Consider the following 17,737-nt stretch of genomic DNA (forward strand, 5'->3'; position numbering starts at 1 on the left):
AAAACAAAATCGTTGATCTACAAGCACATGTAAATCGCGTTTTTTAAAACGTTCTTTAAAACCTAAAATGACATGGATTTTTCCACTTCCAGACAAGAAACATTCTTTTTCTGTATGTTAACAGGCGTGTTTAAATTCGGCTATTTGGGTGGCCAAGTTTAAATGCATTGGGAGCTGGCTTTATCACATGTCTGGCTCTTAGGAAAGATACGTTTCTGTACTGTAAGCATCCTAAGTATGTTAAGTGAGCCAGAGTACCGATAAGGACACGTTTTGAAGCCGCCATTGCTCCCTCATTGCGCGGACGTTTGACGTCATCTCTCAGCCCGGAGGTGAGCGGAACAGGCTGCCGATAGGACCTGTGCTGAAGCAGCCATTGCTCCCTCACAGTGCGCGCGTTTGACGCCATCTCTGAGCATGAAGGCAAGCGGAACAGGCTGCCGATAAGAGCCAACATTGCTATGTGTTTGTCCTGTGTCCGGCAACCGAAAAAAAATAAGAGCAAATTGAAAACAAAAGCGAGTAGGGCAGAGCTGCAGTTATTTAAACATATGTAAAAGTAGACATCTACTACAATGCATTTCCTCCTGGAAGGGAAATCAAGATAAAATGGAATCCAGTTGCAGATCTACTTTAGGATCAGTCACTGGCCCTGCAGCGAGATTGGGACCTTGCGGGCATGGTTACTTAAAAGCGTGGTGGGCACTCATCATAATACCTTAGCACAAGGGGTTTGAGGTTACTGTGTGGAGCTCATGCTGGCCACAGCCATACCTCCAGCATTTAGGTCTCTGGCTCCCATCCCAGTGCTGTCTCGTTTCCTTCCATTGTGCCTTCTTCTCAGTGAAAAGGGTATACGCGTTGCCCAGAACCCCAGATTGGGCTATAACTTGGCCGCGATCTAGTTATTCCTTGGTGGACTTCTGCCAAAAGACCCACAAACGTGTGGCTCTTCCGTAACATGCAGGCTTACCAGCACTGGACAACTGATAGACATTGTGTTGTTTATATTTCTATTACAAGAAAGGTTTTCGGTTAAAACATGCCCTACTGCTGCACAGGAGCTCTGGTGTTTTAAAAAAAATATGTGTGGACCTATGCCATAAGGCAGGCCGAGGTATGGCAGGGGGCATGTTTTTTAATCCTCCCACCGGAAGTTTTAGTATGGTGGAATAGTTTCTATTTGCCACACGGGTTGGGAGCGAATGTAGAAGTCTGCTGGTACTTTTTTTATTGGTTCAGGGCCGCAGAAGTGGGCAGCCCCGAGAGTGGACTTTTTTTTCAAATGGTCTCTCTGTTGCACTAAATATAAAATGTTATTTCCAGATAAAGTTGGGGGAAGTGGGGGGGGGGGATAAAAATAAGCACTGACATTTGATGGGAGTACTTGGGTATTTAAATGGCATTAGATGGTAGTGGAAGTTAGAATCTGGCCATTTGATGCTAATTTCTGCATTATACATGTTATGAGCAGCTTTCTATGTGAAAACCTGGCATGATGTCACTACCTGGACATTTGATAGTAATAGCTGGCATATAATGTAAACATTTGCTATTTGATGGCAACAAATGATGGCAAAACTAGACTTCTGATGAGAGCTCCTATCATTTGATTATAATACCTGCCATACGATGAGAGGATCTGGCATATGATGGCAATATAATGCATATGATGGGCATTCAATGGGAATACCTGGCATGTGATCTGGGTGCATGGGAGCTGCATGGCAATATCTAATTATGAAGTACCTTGCTGAATGATGGCAATTCCTGCTAAGTGGTGCACTTGGCATTTAATATCCCAATATAATTTGCCCAAAAGGTTTTTTGCAACAACCACCTGCCCCCACACACACTTCTAGAACACATCTCGAAATCACATACACACACGCACAACCCCAACCCAAAATAAAGCTATATCACCCCTACTTTATTACACTTGCTTTAAATACTGGGTAGTTTACATAAATGCTAATGGCCCTCATTACGACCCTGGCGGAAAGGGGTTTACGCCGGCGTAAAGCATGGCGTACCTTTCTGCCTGACTACGAGTTCCCGTAGCGCCATGGTGATTTTTACGCCTGCTTTTTGCAGGCGGAAAAATCCATGGCGCTACGGGACTTGTTGTTAATTACGCCACCGTAATTTACGGTGGCGTAATTAACGCCTTCCCCACTCCCATTATACCCTATGGGGCAAAAATGGGAATGGGGAAGGGTAAATGGGGATTGGGGACTTACCGCCCCGCCAAGGTCGGAATGGGGCGGTAAGTCCGCCAACCACCATGGCGGAGTTGCCAGCTTAGCGCCATGGACCATGGTGCAAATTGCACCATGGTTCTCCGCCAGGGTCGTAATGAGGGCCAATGAGTCTTGTGAAGTTGTACTTTAGTGTTAGCTAAGGTTCAAACTGCAGTGGAATGGATGTTGCATTGGTGAAACAGTTCGTTTGGACTGTGCAGTGCTTATTTTGCTCCGAGCGTAACGTGCAATCAAAGTGTACAAGTCACGTGTAAGACTTTTGCGCTTTAAATTCATGCTACACCTCAATTTCATTCAATTGTAGGGCAGAGAGGAGGGGTAAATTGTAAGCTAAAATTCCCCGTGCCCCTTCCTCTCCTTCATACAAATACCCCATGCACTTGTGCCAGCATGTACTTACATGCTGCTTCAAATGCTGTGCATTCCTTCAGAGCCTGCCTGAATTTTACACGCGAAAAAAGCAGGCGGACTCTGTAGGAATCCATTGTAAACGCTGCCTGCCAAATGCACTCGTTACTTTTGCACTCTGCTATGCAAATGTTGAAAATTGGGCGCTGGGCACTTGCCTACCGAAAGTGTAAACGTAGAAGGTCCTCTCCTCGAAAATGAGCTAGTGTGTGCTGTGCACGCAAACACTGTTTTTTTCAAATGATTGACGGCTTTACTTTTTTTGCTGTTTTGAAGTGTTGGTAGTAACTTAAACTTGGCATTCCCAACATTGCTAGCTGTTTACCTTAACTATATTTTCAAAAAATGTTTTTAATGTTCTAATATTGACTGTAATTCAAAGTTATAGTAAACATCTATACCATAGCTCTAAACTAGACCCAATTAGGCGGGTGTAGTCCATCCAGTCCGCGCTCAATCACCTGCATGCTATTCTATCATGTCTATGCTCACTTTATTTATCAGGTAACGGTCCACGGCCCGAGTTAACGATGTGCCCCTGTGCCGTTATCAGCCAATGCGGCCTGCTGGATCTGGATGTATTGCTATTAGCACCCCCCTCCCCCCCCAAGCCCCACGGTTTTCAATTTAAAAACCTGGGGTGCTGACAGAATTGTAATTTTGTTTGAATGCACGGGAAGTGCTCGTTCATTCAAACAAAATACTTAACAACAATGGCCGCCATGAAGATGGAAGGCAGGTCATTTCCATGGCGGCCGTCAGGGAAGCAGAGCGGCGGCTGAGGTGCCGCTGCCGAAGGAATCAGGTAAGTGGGGTAGAGGTGAAGGAAGGGACTGGAGGGGAGGGCGGCGGGTGGATGGCAGAGCAGGAGAGCAGCCTTCTGGTTGCTCGGCACCCAGGCCTGAATCCTGGGATTCAGCCTGTATTTCGAGTAACCTGGTTGGATGACTCAGCACCACTGGTGCTACTATAAATGTAGGACTGTCAGTGTCCAGAATGCAAAGGAAGGGCTGATCTGGCTAATCAACCAATACATCAATTTTCGTTTCAGGATGTCTACATGTAATTTTCCAATCCATTAAAGAACTGAGGATGGAAGGTCGTTAGAATGTATTTATGTGCTTGGCGTAATGTCACAACCTTTATTTACTTCACATCAGGCAGCAACATGCATTATACCGCACCTGTGAAACTCCTTCTTCCCAGCCTTTAATGACTTCCTGCCTCCCAAACCTGAACTTGAAAGGTTTGTTCCGGTCTCTGGACGAGTCGAACTTCTTTCCATTTTGCAACATTCCTGCCGACAGAAAAGAGATCCAACAGTGAGCTTCAAGCACCAAAGAGCTGCTCTCAAAGGAAAGGCAACTGCAGTTGAGCTCCTGTGACACAATCAGGCCAACAAAATAGCAGAATGATATGATACCAATGGCATATTGAAGCGACAGAGCGGTAAAGTCTAGAATTTGTCTTATAACAAAAGCATGCATGCTTTAAAAAGCCACACTGATTGGCTCAATTTCTGGAAGTGGTCATATTACTGAATGTGTATCAAATAGGGATTTACAGTCCTTCATTAAATTTGATTAGTCAAATACAGAAGGGTCGGGCCCAGACCCGGACTGCCGACTGCTGGGATGGACGACCCCTCAGCCCAGCAAAGGGCAGTTGTTGGTTTCAAAGGATGTAGGGGTTCTGGGTGAGGAGAAGGGCCGAGGCGGAGACGGGGACACCGTGCAGAGAATGAGGAAGAAGTTAAGGAGTTAGGGGGTGCTGTAAGGGATTGGGAGGCTGGGTTGGGGGATGGGTGGAGTGCTATGGACTAAGTTGGGCAAGCTATGAGGATGGTTAATGGGGGTTGAGCCCCCATTGAGAAGGACAGGACGGGACGCAATGGGAAATGTAAGGTTGAAGGGCACAGAGGGGGCAGCGAGGCATTGACAGGAAAGTCGGCATGCTGCATGCAAGAATATGGTTGGCCGGCGGCGAGGACCGTGCAGTGTGCAACTGAGAGAGGACAGTAGGGGTCGAGTGTCCAAGCGGGACAAGGGGTAGTTGTATCCAGGTACACACTTGCATCAGGGCACAAAGTTTATGCAGTCTATGCTAATGATGTGAGCAGCTCCTACAATAACAAATTATCAGTAAATGCTTAAAAAACGGATTCTGTTATTTTCCATAATATTGCTGTAAGCCGCAGCGGCAGACTGGAGGCCACCCCCCGCCCCTGAGGGGCTGTTACTGTTAGAACCTGCAGCCTGAGCCATTGCCAGCCAACCAGCCAGGCATAGGCATTACTTTTAATTATGACAGAGAGAGGGTTGAGGGGCACTGCATGCATGATGCACCATGGTGTTGGTCGGCAGTAGTTGGCACAGCACCTCTGACCTCACCTACGCCGGACTGTTACTCTCTCACTCTCAGCACAGCACAGCCTGGGAAGCTCTTACACGCACAGCAGGGGCCGCCGCCACCAGGATGGATCAGGTGGCCTAGTTCGGGCACCGGCCTGGCGCACTGCACAGCAAGAGGCTTTCTGCAGGCCTGCAGGGTGTGCAGGCGGCCACCACGTCTGATAGTCCAGATCAATTGAAGTTAACAGGCTCAGGGGGCTCAGCCAGGCTGCACAATGCACTGCAGCATTCACTGACTCATACCATCAAGTCGACAATCGGTCAAGGGGGCGCAGGTGGTGCTTTGTGGCGTGCTAATGCGCAGGGGCCAGCGCTGTCACACCCATGCCACTCGTGACCCTGACCCGACCCAAGTCCCAACCTTCATGGCGCCACCTGGTCTGCTGCTTCTACAGGTATAGAAAAAGAGGTAAACTCCCACATTTTTTGTTACAGGGGGATCGATTCTGAAATGGGAGTGTAAAGGCAAAAGTAAGTGCAAAACACAGAGAATTGATTACCCCTCTCTACACTGGCCTCAGTGTTAGAGATTGGAGTGGTTGCCACACGATATTTAACATTCACATAACATAATACAGTGCTTGCTCAGTAACAAGACCAACTAGGATAACAGAAAACCATATGAATTGATTTTTTGCAAAATTAAGCTTGTTTAATGATACAAAAGTTAGAAAAGCAGTACTTAAAAAGAATGCACAAATGACTGCATGAATACAAACACAAAGGGGTGTACGTCACTCGGTGAACAATACTTTTTCCAGAAATTAATTCATCAGACCACTATCATTAGTAGTCTTTCGAGAGATAGTATGTCGACATGTTTCGGCCATATATTAAATTAGACATTATCTCAAGTGTCTTTTTGGAAATAGATGTCACGGCCATCTTCAGGACAGAGGATTTCTTCCAGAAAATCTTCACATAAATGATTTACCCCAATATTTGATGTAAATGTAATATCACTGATTTGCATCTCCAGGTTAGGTGAGAAATAGTCGTCGAAAGGTACGTCAGACTAGAAGGTATTTCTTTTAAAAATGCCACGGAATACTGGCGTTGGAAGTCGTTCCTATGACAAAAGCCGTCTGATAAGGACAAGACGGCTTTTGTCATAAGAACGACTTTCAACGGCAGTACTTCGTCAGGGAGGCTTCCAGCGCCTGGACTGTAAAATGATCTTTATGGACCTCTTCCTTGTTTTGGGAAACCTTTTTTTTTATATGCAAATAAATTATAGCCAGGAGGAAACATTTTAGCTATGGTAAGAGACACACACTACTGGCACATGGACTAGATAGCAAAACGGGGGGACCCCCTGATATAACAGATGGTGATGGGATGTATGTCCACTACCGCTAGGGCTAATATGTGAAGCAAAATAGCCAATGTCAAAAGCCTATTTAGGTTCCAGGCACAGAGGTGAGGCAGGAGAGGAGTGGGGAGGGGAGGGGGGGTTCACTTCTCACCTGCTTCATAAAGCCCTGTCCGCGTAGGAGGAGGAGCTTGGCCTTCACTGCTGCCAGCATCTGCCAGTGGACCGGAAGTGGCGAGAATCACCGTTGCTTTGCAATGGCAAACACGTTCAAACACATTTGAATCTGTTCTGGCACCAGGCCACGCGCGGCTAATGCTCTGCATGTGGCAGTGCTTGCGAATATAATATTCCACAAAGGCTCTGTACTGTGTTCTTTTCTGCCGCTGTGCAGGCCACCCGCTGCATCCAATTACCCAAAACAAATGTTGCGCATAGCGCGCGCAACACGGCGAGCCCCGTGGAGGGGCGCAGACCCCTACGCAGCTGCACTGATGCTAAAATAGTTTCTTCAAATCTGTACACGACAGCTATGGCCTAGTCCAACAGAGGCGACCTTCATTATGCAACTATTCACAGAGTTGGCATCCATCTGAAAAACATGCACTGACAATGCCAAGCGTTTTGGCTTTTAAATAGGCACTGTATAAAGATGTGTTAGGTATTACCATCCTATGCCCAACTACTCGCACTCTTTGGCAGCTATTGGCCACATATGCCCAAGAACGTGCATCATCAGGGATTGACTTCAAGTGCCAATGTACACAAACCATTGGCATGAATTACCCTCAAATGCCCAGGGACTGGCTAGATTGTTCAGTGTCAGTGGACTGTGTTGGGGTGTGCAATGTGTGTGAGTGTTGTGTTTGTATGTGTGTTCGCAGTATTTATGTGTGTGTGATGTATGTGGGAAATGTGTATACGCCAATGTGTGTGGGGGTGTGTGTTTGGATGAACGTGGCGTGGGAGACCGTGTGGCTGGTGGCTGTGTGTATGGGACAGTGTTTGTGTGTGGGAAGGTGCAGTGTATGTGTATGTGGGGCCAGTGTATTTGCAGGGGATGCGTCTGAGGGAGCACAGTGAAAGTTGTGCGGGCAGTGTGTGTGGGAGTTGGGGGGTGAGCAGATTGTTAATGGGGGGATGTCTGTCTTGGGCAGTGTGTGTGGGGGTATAGTCTGTGGTGGCAGTGTTAGTGTGTGGGCAGTACGTGCATGTGGGGAAAGTGTATGGAGTCAATAGGTGTGAGGGGAGAGTTTGTGTATTTATTTCTTTATTTATAGAGCGCTTAAGCCCGTAGGCGTCAAGACGCTATCAGACATACAACACAAACACAAATAAACTCATATGTTGAACAAGTCAAAAGCCAAGCACCAGAAAGTCAAACCATAACTAAGACCAACACATGTGAAGTGCTCTCTAGAAAGATATATTTTCAGCAGATTTTTTTTTAAGGAAATAAGGTTAGTCAAAGCGCAGGCAGTGTGGTAACATGTTGTGCCAGTCTGAGGCTATTGTTTGTAATGATCGGCCTACAGCATGACTGCGTTTGCAACGCTTCTTGGGTAGGAATAGTAATGAACTTCAGCAAAGCAAGGGAGGCGGTCCATAAGGTCCTAAGCGAGCCTCTAGATGTGATGGAGCCACACCACATATACATTTGTGGGCGATAGTCATTGAGTTATACTTTATCCTCTGGGGGCCTGGCAGCCAGTGCAAGCTTTTCAGCGTTGGGGTGATATGGGACCACCTGGTAACGTTAGCCACGATGCACATTGTGTATCACTTCAACCTTGTGTAGCTCGGCGCACCAGCAAGCAAAGCACTACCATAGTCAAGTGCAGACCCTACCATGGCCCTTGCCATTACAGCCCTGACCGAGTGAGATGAATTGGCAGAGCTGGCGGAGCAATGGAAGAGAACGATGACTAGAACCAACAGTGGTTATCCAGTCATCTCAGAAGATTAAGATACTTGCCCGGGAATGTAGCTCTCCTCTACATAAGGATTGAGTGAGTGTTTACAGACATAAAATCATAGGCGTTTCCCAATGTTTTAATAGTATTGGGATCAGCCAACAAAAGCAGCTTAACCTTTGGGGGATTCAAGCACAGCCAGCTATCTGTCGTCCATGAACTGATGACATTGGAGTTATTGTTAATGTGATTAGTATCACTGACAATGTCAGCAGAAAGCATGAGCAGCTGGGTATCAACAACATCATTTTGAAACTGGACCCCATTGCTGAGCAAAGGACTGGGAAGGTGTGTGAGTACAGTGTATTTTTGAATGTGTGGTGAATTGTATGTTTGAGAGCATTGTGTGTGCGTGCGGAATGTTGTGTGCATGGTGCAGTATGTGCAGATTTGTTGATGGAAGTGTGTGTGGGGGCAATGTATGTGGGGGCAGTGTGTGGGGATTTTGTGAGGGGCAGTGCGTGTGCGAGAGTGTGTGTGTGAGGGGAGAGAGTGTGCATGGCTGGAGTAGTGTGCGAGTGGGCATTGTGCATGGAGGCAGAGTGGACGTGTTTGTTGGGGCAATGTGGTGTGGCCACTGTGTTTGGGGTATTGTGTGCGAGAGAGCAGTGTGTGGGGGAGTGTGTGTGAGGGGGAAGTGTGTGGGGCAGTGTGTGGGTGTAGGGGTAGTGTATGTATGGATTCGTTTACAGTGTGTGGGCAATGATTATAGGGTCATTGTGGGGCAGTCTGTGTGGGCAGCAGTGTGAGTGGGGACAGTGCGTGTGTGTGTTTTAGAGGGCAGTGGGCAAGTGTGGGCAGTGTTAGTATGTGTGGGGATGGGTGTGTCTATGGCTAGTGCATTTGTGCGCATACAGGCAGTGTTTGTGGTCAGTTTGTAGATGGCAGTGTGTGTGGTGGTTAGTGTGTGGTGGTGGTTATAGTGTGTGCATGTATGTGTTTGTTGGGGCGGTGACTGTGTGGCGGCTGTGTGTGTGGGGGTGATTGTGTGGGGGTCAGGTAGGATGTGTGAGGGTGCAGTCAGTGTGGGTCGTGCCAGTGTGTGAAGGGGAGTGTGTGAGAGACAGTGGATTTGTGGAGGGCAGTGTGTTTTGAGTTTGAGTGTGGGCGCTGTGTGTGTGAGTGTGTGTATGGGATAGAAATTAAATCGGCTTAAGGCTCCCTATATCTCCATAAAATACACAGTACCCAGAAGGGCTAAAAAAGCTCTATAGGTTCAGAAAAAAAGTTCAAAACTTCCAAGTTCCACAAAAACGAAGCAACAAGGCTAAAACATTAAATAAATACAAGACAAAACACTAACAAGCAAAGGAACCAAAGAAAAGAAAAGGTGATGTGCAGGTACCTCAGAGAGGGGAGGCAATGATTGACCGCTGTGAGGTCATACCTCAGTTTTCCATTTCCTTTAGTGTCGATCAGCTGCACATCACAGGTTTGCTGCTGAGCCTGTGAGACGTGCAGCTGATGGACAACACAAAAGTGTCTGCAATGGGTGTCGTGTGGGCGGGGAGGGTCAGCGATGGGGAGGAAAGTTATATAGGCATTAGCATGTCCATGAGTGTAAACGGGGAGGTCAAATAACCAATTGGCATCTGGAAGCTGTACTCATTCTGCTATTCCCGTGTCAATAGTTTAGGTTTTACAGGTGGCTAGCAGCACCTAATTGCCAAAACCTAACATGACAGCCTTTTTCGCCCGTACACTATTTGGGGGATGAACAACCGAAGACAATTACTCAAAAGTACCCGTGCTAAAGATGGCTGCTCAGAATGGATTCCAGAGGCATATATTTAAGAAGTGCTCACACTCCCTACTCCTTCTGGACATCTTATATGATGCCAGGTTGCTCATTTTAATGTCCGATGCACTACAATCGCCCAAGGGCTGCTTACGCAGAAACAGACCACCCAATGACATGGCTGGAGTGTGTGACGTTCCTCCTATACGTGACTTTAAATGATGTTAATGGAGCTCGGTGCTTGTTTCCAGAGTGCTCTCATGAATGGAAAGATCACAACGTCCTTGGCGCCAAAGGTGGAAACGGGGGTAGTCTGCAGGAGTGCAAGATCTACAGGTAGCACACATGGGAAGACTGGTGGCATGAAAAGGAGGGGTAGGCTGGTATGATCACTTCATTAACTGGAAGACAATGCACTTCTCCACTGGCAACCAGAACTAGGCAAACATGCTCAGATATAAGGAGGCCTGTAAGAGAGCAGGCAAGAGCACTCTGCAGTCTGTGGGGTCTAATGAGGAGGGATGTGTGTAGCAAAGGGCGGGGGGGGGGGGACAAGCATGGCGGAAGGGATGACACAGAGGTCCGCCGAGTCGGAGGGAGGGCTCGGAATGTGGGCCTTGCTAGCAGGTAAATTCCTACTGGTTATGGTGCTCTTCACACAGGTGCTCCTTTCAAAGCTAAGCAATAAACCAGGATGGCCATGTGGAGTCCTTGCCTGTATGACAGAGACTGCGCGTGGTATCACTCAGAAAGGCTTGCACGGCTATATGCACACACCTCAAGGGAGAGACTTCCATTTCGGCCGACATGTTTGCACATCGTAAAATGGAAACTTGCCCAGGACACCCGAGCACAGATGAGTGAGCCAATGAGTTCTCCACTGCCGTGCACCAGCGTTAAAACTATGAACAAATGCTGCAAGGGACAGCAGGTCTCTGTTCCGGAACTCTGCCATGCACAGCTCCTGTGTTGTCACTGTGTACGCCTGGCCCTCAAACCCCGCACGTAACCCTCGAGCCCCTGTGACTGTATGCTCAGCCCGCTAGTCCCTGCGACGTCCCTATCGCGTCCTACCACTCCAGCCCTGTGCTGTCGATGCATACTGCCCCCTGGTCCGGTGACGTGATTGGTTTACCCAGCCCCCCACCCTCCTGATGTCACTCTGTAGCCACTTCCCCTATATCCCCACGTTCCACTGCTGCCCAGACCATCCTGTCACTGCGCCAATCTGCCAATACAACATGACGCAACTATGTGCACAGCCCTTGCCACCCACGGGGACACAATACGCCCACCTCCCTACTCCCTCTGATATCGCTGTACTTCCATGCCCCTCTCGTGTCCCACAAAGTGACTACCTGCCCAGCCCCTCCGGTCCCTTTATGTCACTTTAAACCCAGCCCCTCTCGTCACAAAATGTCTCTCTGTACCTCTCGCACCTGCATGCTTGCTGTTTGTCCCTACCACAGCCCCCCGCAATGCGTATCCAGCCTTTCCGATCCCACTGTCCGTATCTCACCACTTGTTCGAAGCGCATCGCGCATAGGCGCTTTATGCATTAACCATCATATATCACTGCGTTTACTCTCTACACCATCACTCAATTAGAGTACAGCTATACCCCTCGATATATTCGGCCTAGCTGCTACCATAAGAACACTAACGCACAAACACCTCATCACTCTAATGAAATGCAGCTATATCCCATGACAAACCGGCCTAGCTGCTCACATAAGCGTCCTACAAGCCTAACGCAGCCAGGACCCAGTCTGTGCGCCTACCCACCAGACTGCAAACATTTAACTGATATCTCCACCAACACACCTAATGCTCGGATGCAGCTACCATCAGGCAATTACACCAGCTGCACACATAACTGGTGCTCCCAACGACACTAACTCTCTCTACTACCTCTACTGACCGGGACTGCGGTCCCTGAGGGCATTCAACCTACCAGCGCTTTGAGGTCATACCAATGATATATAGAGCGCTATATAAATGCCAAATAACATAACAGCAGCCACGGTTACCTCAACACAGAGAGAGGTTGCAGTGCCAAGTGAGTCAAACAACCGGGTTACTTGGAAATGGTCCACGAAATCTGAATGTATTTGCACATGTCCGTAACACTTCCTAATTACTGCTGCTTGCCTCTTGTAAGGGCTGCTTTCTTTTTTGTTTTTTGTTCATAGCAAATTATACGTCCAATACATGTGAATATCAACATTAAACAAAGTTCAAAGATCTGGATCATGTTCAATGTAACATTCCTTAAGTATTCAAGCAATAGGAGTTACAAAAAAAACATTATAATAAGATTTAATAATCACAGTATATTAAACGCAGTTATATATAATTATAATCTTTGACATTTTTATCTATGGACAAACACATTACAAACTGAATACTTTTTTCTAGCAAGCAATTAAACCCTTTCTAATACGAACAGAGCTTTTTAATCATTGCGCAATTGGTGGGTATGGGGAAACAAAGTGGGGAAGACTTTATACCCTATTCACCAGCATCTGCCAACTGTCCTGTGGGGGGGGGGCGGTGGTTGGTGTGTGGATTTACAGAGGGCATGGGGTACACAGCAGCAGTCAGGCTTCAATAACAAAACATACATAACGATAGAGCTGAGTGATGATTGGGCCACTGCGATGCCGACTTGACATCTCGACAGCGGCTCGATTGTAGAAAAGTGCCAAGAAGCCTGGAGCACCAAAGACGAGCAATACAAGCTATTTGTAGTGGTCCTGTGCCCCTGGTCAGCGTTAAAAGGACTAAGTGACTTATATGACCCCACTCGTTGTCGTTTTAGGACACTTTCAAGAACTTTTGATATTTGCTATCCAAATCAATTGCCTGCTCCCCCTTCTTCAGCCAGAGTGTCCCCTTTGTTCTCAAAGTCTGCATTATCATTGTTTTCGCGACAGGGGTGGGTTTTAATTAGTTGTGTGCAGTACGTTTTTATGTATGTTCCTGTTTTTATAGAACCTCGTTTGAACGTTCTTTAAGTTTGGTACCACCGTACTGTTTGTGTTGCAACGGTATAAACTCACACCGCTCCCCACTATAGTCTGCCCCGGGACCACGTTTACAAAAAACAAGGAAAAGGAGGTATACCTGCATGGCTGTGCCTGTTTCACCTTTATGATTGGGAACACTGCTGGTTTAGTAGTAGTAGTGTGCACTCTGTAGGCACTTAAGCCACTACTAATCCCTGTACACCTGCAGAGCAGTAGTCACTTAGTCTCAGAAACCCTCCTTTATCTACGCTACGAGAGACCCTGGCTTTTGACAGGTATCTATTTTCGTAACAGAAAGAAAGCTTTTTCCGCGTCTGATATTCCCCTCATTGGAATTGAAATGCTGTTTTTCCATGGAAACGAAAGAACTTCAGAACATACCCTTGCTCTCCCAGACAGGTGCATTAAGGTTAGTCCACAATGAGGTAACAATTGCGCTAATGCAGAGTAGCAGGAGTGCCAGACTGCAGAACTGCAGCAAAACACTATACTTTAGCAAAAAGGCTCGATGACTCTGCGTGGACATCAGCCTGGCCTGGGAACAGCGACTCCCATTAGCACCGGGCTTGTGGCCAACAGCCAATCATAATGCAGAAAACGCAGGCTGATACAAATCTGCAATCAGTAAGTTCTAACCGCCTTGGTCTTTCCTCACAGTCCTTTTCGTTCACACGCTTTCTGTGTCGCCAACTCAGTTCCTGAATGCTATATTGTTTGGGGGACCTGCGCCAATCGATAGAGTCCAGAATCCTTTCCTCAGTGGTTTGGAAGGAAATGCACCAAAATGTCGACCACGCAACTGCGACTACGCAGTTATGGCGACTTTGGTGCATTTCTTTTTACCGACTCCCTTACTGCGCCAAAGCAGAGCGGGGGTGTCCCCTTCTCTCCTTGGGCACAGTAACGGTAGTCCGGGATTGCAGGGGTGTCCCCGGTTTACCATTGTGATAAGCGGGGGACAAGAACGTAAAAAAATAAAAATAAAAAAAGCAGCACTGTGCCGCATCAGCTCCGACCCACGTAAGTGGGAAGAACTGACGCTGTAGGGATAGCGGGGAGTTGGCGGCGCACACAGAAGTGTGCTGCCGTAAAGGTAAGTGGGATGGGGTTCGAGTAGGGGAATGCAGGCCGGGGGATGCGGGTAAAGTGATCTATCTGATCAATGCGCCGCAATAGGTGTTGACATTTTCGCTGGCGCAGTTACGAGGAGCGGCGCAGTGATCACATAGATTCGTTTGAAATGCACAGCGCATATCTGAATTTTGTTGAACTTTCCAGAAACTACAAATGTCAATTCCCATTGTTGGAACATTTGCAAGATTTGGATGCAAGACAGAATAAGACGGCGCTCTATCATTGCCAACATTTGTAGCACCCGACAACATTTGTCACAGTTAATTGCTATTCATCCAGCAACTGTGAAGACCCATCGTATGGACTGCTGACTTGCAACCTCATCACTTATGTTATCGGACATAGAGACAAAGTTATAGGGCCTCATTACAACTCTGGCGGTAGCCGTGCCGTTAAAAACGGCACGGCTGCTGCCGGAGTTGCATTTTTTCCGGCACCAGTGAATGGGCAAGAACCGGGCCATGGAGAGTTAGGCGGACCCGGTACTTGCCCATTCTCTGGTGCCGGAATCAAGGGCCTCTCCATCCCCATTCTGCCCCATAGGGCTGAATGGGGATGGGGACGTAGGATGCACCGGCACATGCAGAGTTGTGCCAGTGCATCCAAAATGCTCTGCTCGCGGGTGCCGTTACACCCGCCAGGAAAAACCTGGCGGGTGAAACGGCACCCGCGAGCAGAGCCCGTAGTATGGCGGTCCGGGAAGTACGGTACCGGCATGCTTACCGGTACCGTAGTTCCCAGACCGCCATGCTTGTAATGAGGCCCATAGTCTAAGTGTTTGTTTACAACCTTGCTGGAAAACATACAGGCTCAGGGTAGTGGTCAACTAAATCCTAGAAGTGCTAGGGTGCATAGGTGACAAAGGGTGAACAATCTTTCCAAAATTCTGTCCATATGGTGAGATTCGGGACATGGGTTTTCCTAACCAAAACATCTAAAAGAATAGGGATTATGCCAAAGAGTTTTCTTTCTGCAATGCTCTATGTTACTAAAGTCGAACAAATATACCAAACTGTGTTAACCGAAATCCCAAAGCTCAAACAACGGTTCCACCACTGTCTAAATCTAGATACCCTTCTTCTCTTGGATCTATAAGGAGGGTGGCGTTCTCCTTCATGGCTCTCCTTGTCTTGTGAATAGTGCACTGATCTGTTGCACAGCTCTCAGGTAGAGAGGTGTACTGGAAGCTTGACAGAACTTTGCATTCTAGGCTCTTTCCCTGTCTTTACTCGGGGTCTTGATCACTGCATGGGGTCCCACTCTGCCAAGGAGGGTTTGAGGGAGAAGCGGGGCAATGCTCTTAAACATCGCCTTGTTCCTCCAATATCATTCCCCAGATTTTCTTTTCTCCATTTTCTCTCCTTAATCTTGCTTTCTTTTTCTTTGACAGTGCTGTCTCGAAACTCCTATTTCTCGATGGTATGACACTATCCCATTAAGGTACTCCACTTCCTTCTGACTCTCCCAGTAACTGGTCTCACTTGCCTGGTCCTGAGTTATCTTTGTCACCAGACGACCTCTCTCTTGTCGTACCACCAGACCGCTCCCTCCTCCTCTCTCTCTCTCTCTCTCTCTCTCTCTGTAGACCGTCCTGTCACCTTCACAACTTCACTCGGTCTTACTATTTTGTCCCTCCACTCGTCTCTATCTGGCATAACCTCACTCACTTCACTATCTTCTCTTGGTCCCCAGTCAGTACCCCTTGCTTCCTTCTCCAAGGTTGTACCTTTCTCTCTCTCTTCAAAAGCAGGGTCTTCCTTTCTCGCTTCACAGGCTGACTTTTCTGTTTTCTCTCCAAACCCCATCTGTTTGCCTTGCTTTTCTTCTTGCCAGATGAGAGCACGAGAGTCTCTCTCTAAGTTAGTATTCTCACTCTGTTCCCAAGTAATCGCCTCTGTTTTCTCTATAGCCTTCAGGTCTTCCTTCTGTTCTAATCCCTCACTTACTTCTCATATGGTAATCCTTGTATTCCCCCTCCAAGCAGGCACCCATCTCAATCTACTATCAAGCAATCTCCTTCCCTCTTGCTCTTGCAATGATTTTGTATTATTATTATCAGGTTATTTGTGAATGGCCCTAACTTCAGGAAGCAACGTGTCATTGTTCCATGTTCCTCACTACTTCCCCAATCGTACCCCTTGTTTCGCTTACCAACCTGGTACCCTTCTCACTCTCTTTCCAAGTAACCCTTTCGGTAATCTCTATATTAGTCTGTTATTTCTTCTGTCCCATTAGTTCACTCACTTCTCGGATGTTAACCCTCGTTTCCATCACCAAGCTGGTACCCTTCTCATCTGATGACTCTATTTTACTCTCCCACACTTCTCCACTGTTACTGCTCACCCAGGCTTCTAGCCTGAGGCACTTTCCCATTACACTTTAAGTTCGCCTTCTCTGGTCTTGGCTTTCCAGGGTCTTCTGATCTCCACTGATCACCTCTCCCCAGGTCTGCCTTTTCACTGCCAAGACTCCTAATATGTTGTCTCCCAGGATCTGCATGTTTTCTCAAGTATTGCTCAAGACCAACCGTCAGCTGGGGAGTAACCTTCCTTGGAGTCTCCCAGGATATGCTTTCCTCCAGGCTCTTCCCAGGACTGGCACAATCTGGCTGGACTGGCTGGGTTTTAAAATGTTGTTGCTACTCCCATATGCTGAGCTTCAGGGGAATAGCCTTCACCTCCGTGCTGTGGGTTATGATTTCCCCTGATTGGGCCATATGCTCCTGGCTGGGTGGTCTGGGTTAGTCACCATTTTGGATTTCAAAATGGCCTCTACGAACACTAATTTCATCCCCCTCCTCTGATGCTAACTCCTCCTTTCTGTGTGATCTGGTAAATCCATTGTGTGTATTTTCTATATGGAAACTCTTTAGTAAGTCTGGGGGAGTGGTTGTTACATTGGTTTTTCTTATTGGGGGTTTAGGATAGGGAAATTATAACATTTCAACTCCTGCAAGCTTGGCGGGTCAGGAGCACAATGCTCGATAGATTTCAACTTTGTCTGGGTCTGTTTTCTTTTCCAAAGTAAAGGGATACATGGAAACAATGCATTTCCTTGAGTCACACATGCTTTCCTTGGACTTTTCCTAGGCACAGCTGTCAGGGAATACAAAGTTAGAAGCCCCTTATTGGGCTGCTCCAGTCTTTTCACTTTATCCGTGAGGGGGATAGCTCAGGGGCAACGTGTTTGTCTTAGAAGCAAGACAATGCAGCACACCACAGGTTCGAATCCCGCTCTGCCTTAGAAACCAATCTCGGGGATTAAGCACGTTATAACATCACAAATATAATTACAATCTGTTTAAAGTGACCCAGTCTCTTTCCCATGTTAAGAGAATGGGTCAGAATACGGGGAGCTTTTATCGCTCTTACTTCTAGGGCCTACCTTCAAGTGGTGTTTTCTGGCAGCTGGGGCCCTAGGGCTCTCTAATGGGGAGTGTAGTGGTACTGGCCCGGGAGGATAGCTCAGGGG

The 17,737-nt window shown here is 47.5% G+C and overlaps 1 protein-coding gene across 1 annotated transcript in view; it reads right to left on the reverse strand.

Moving 5' to 3' along the window:
* Nucleotides 1–17,737, reverse strand: part of FKBP1B (FKBP prolyl isomerase 1B) — a 235,230-nt gene that overhangs the window by 33,837 nt on the left and 183,656 nt on the right. The window contains exon 3 of the mRNA XM_069605869.1: nucleotides 3,854–3,966. Coding sequence (XP_069461970.1) covers nucleotides 3,854–3,966 — 113 coding nt within the window. The remainder of the gene's footprint in view (nucleotides 1–3,853; nucleotides 3,967–17,737) is intronic.

Source organism: Ambystoma mexicanum, chromosome 4p (genome assembly GCF_040938575.1).
Source record: "Ambystoma mexicanum isolate Mex_15411 chromosome 4p, UKY_AmexF1_1, whole genome shotgun sequence".
In the NCBI taxonomy this organism is placed as follows: domain Eukaryota; kingdom Metazoa; phylum Chordata; class Amphibia; order Caudata; family Ambystomatidae; genus Ambystoma; species Ambystoma mexicanum.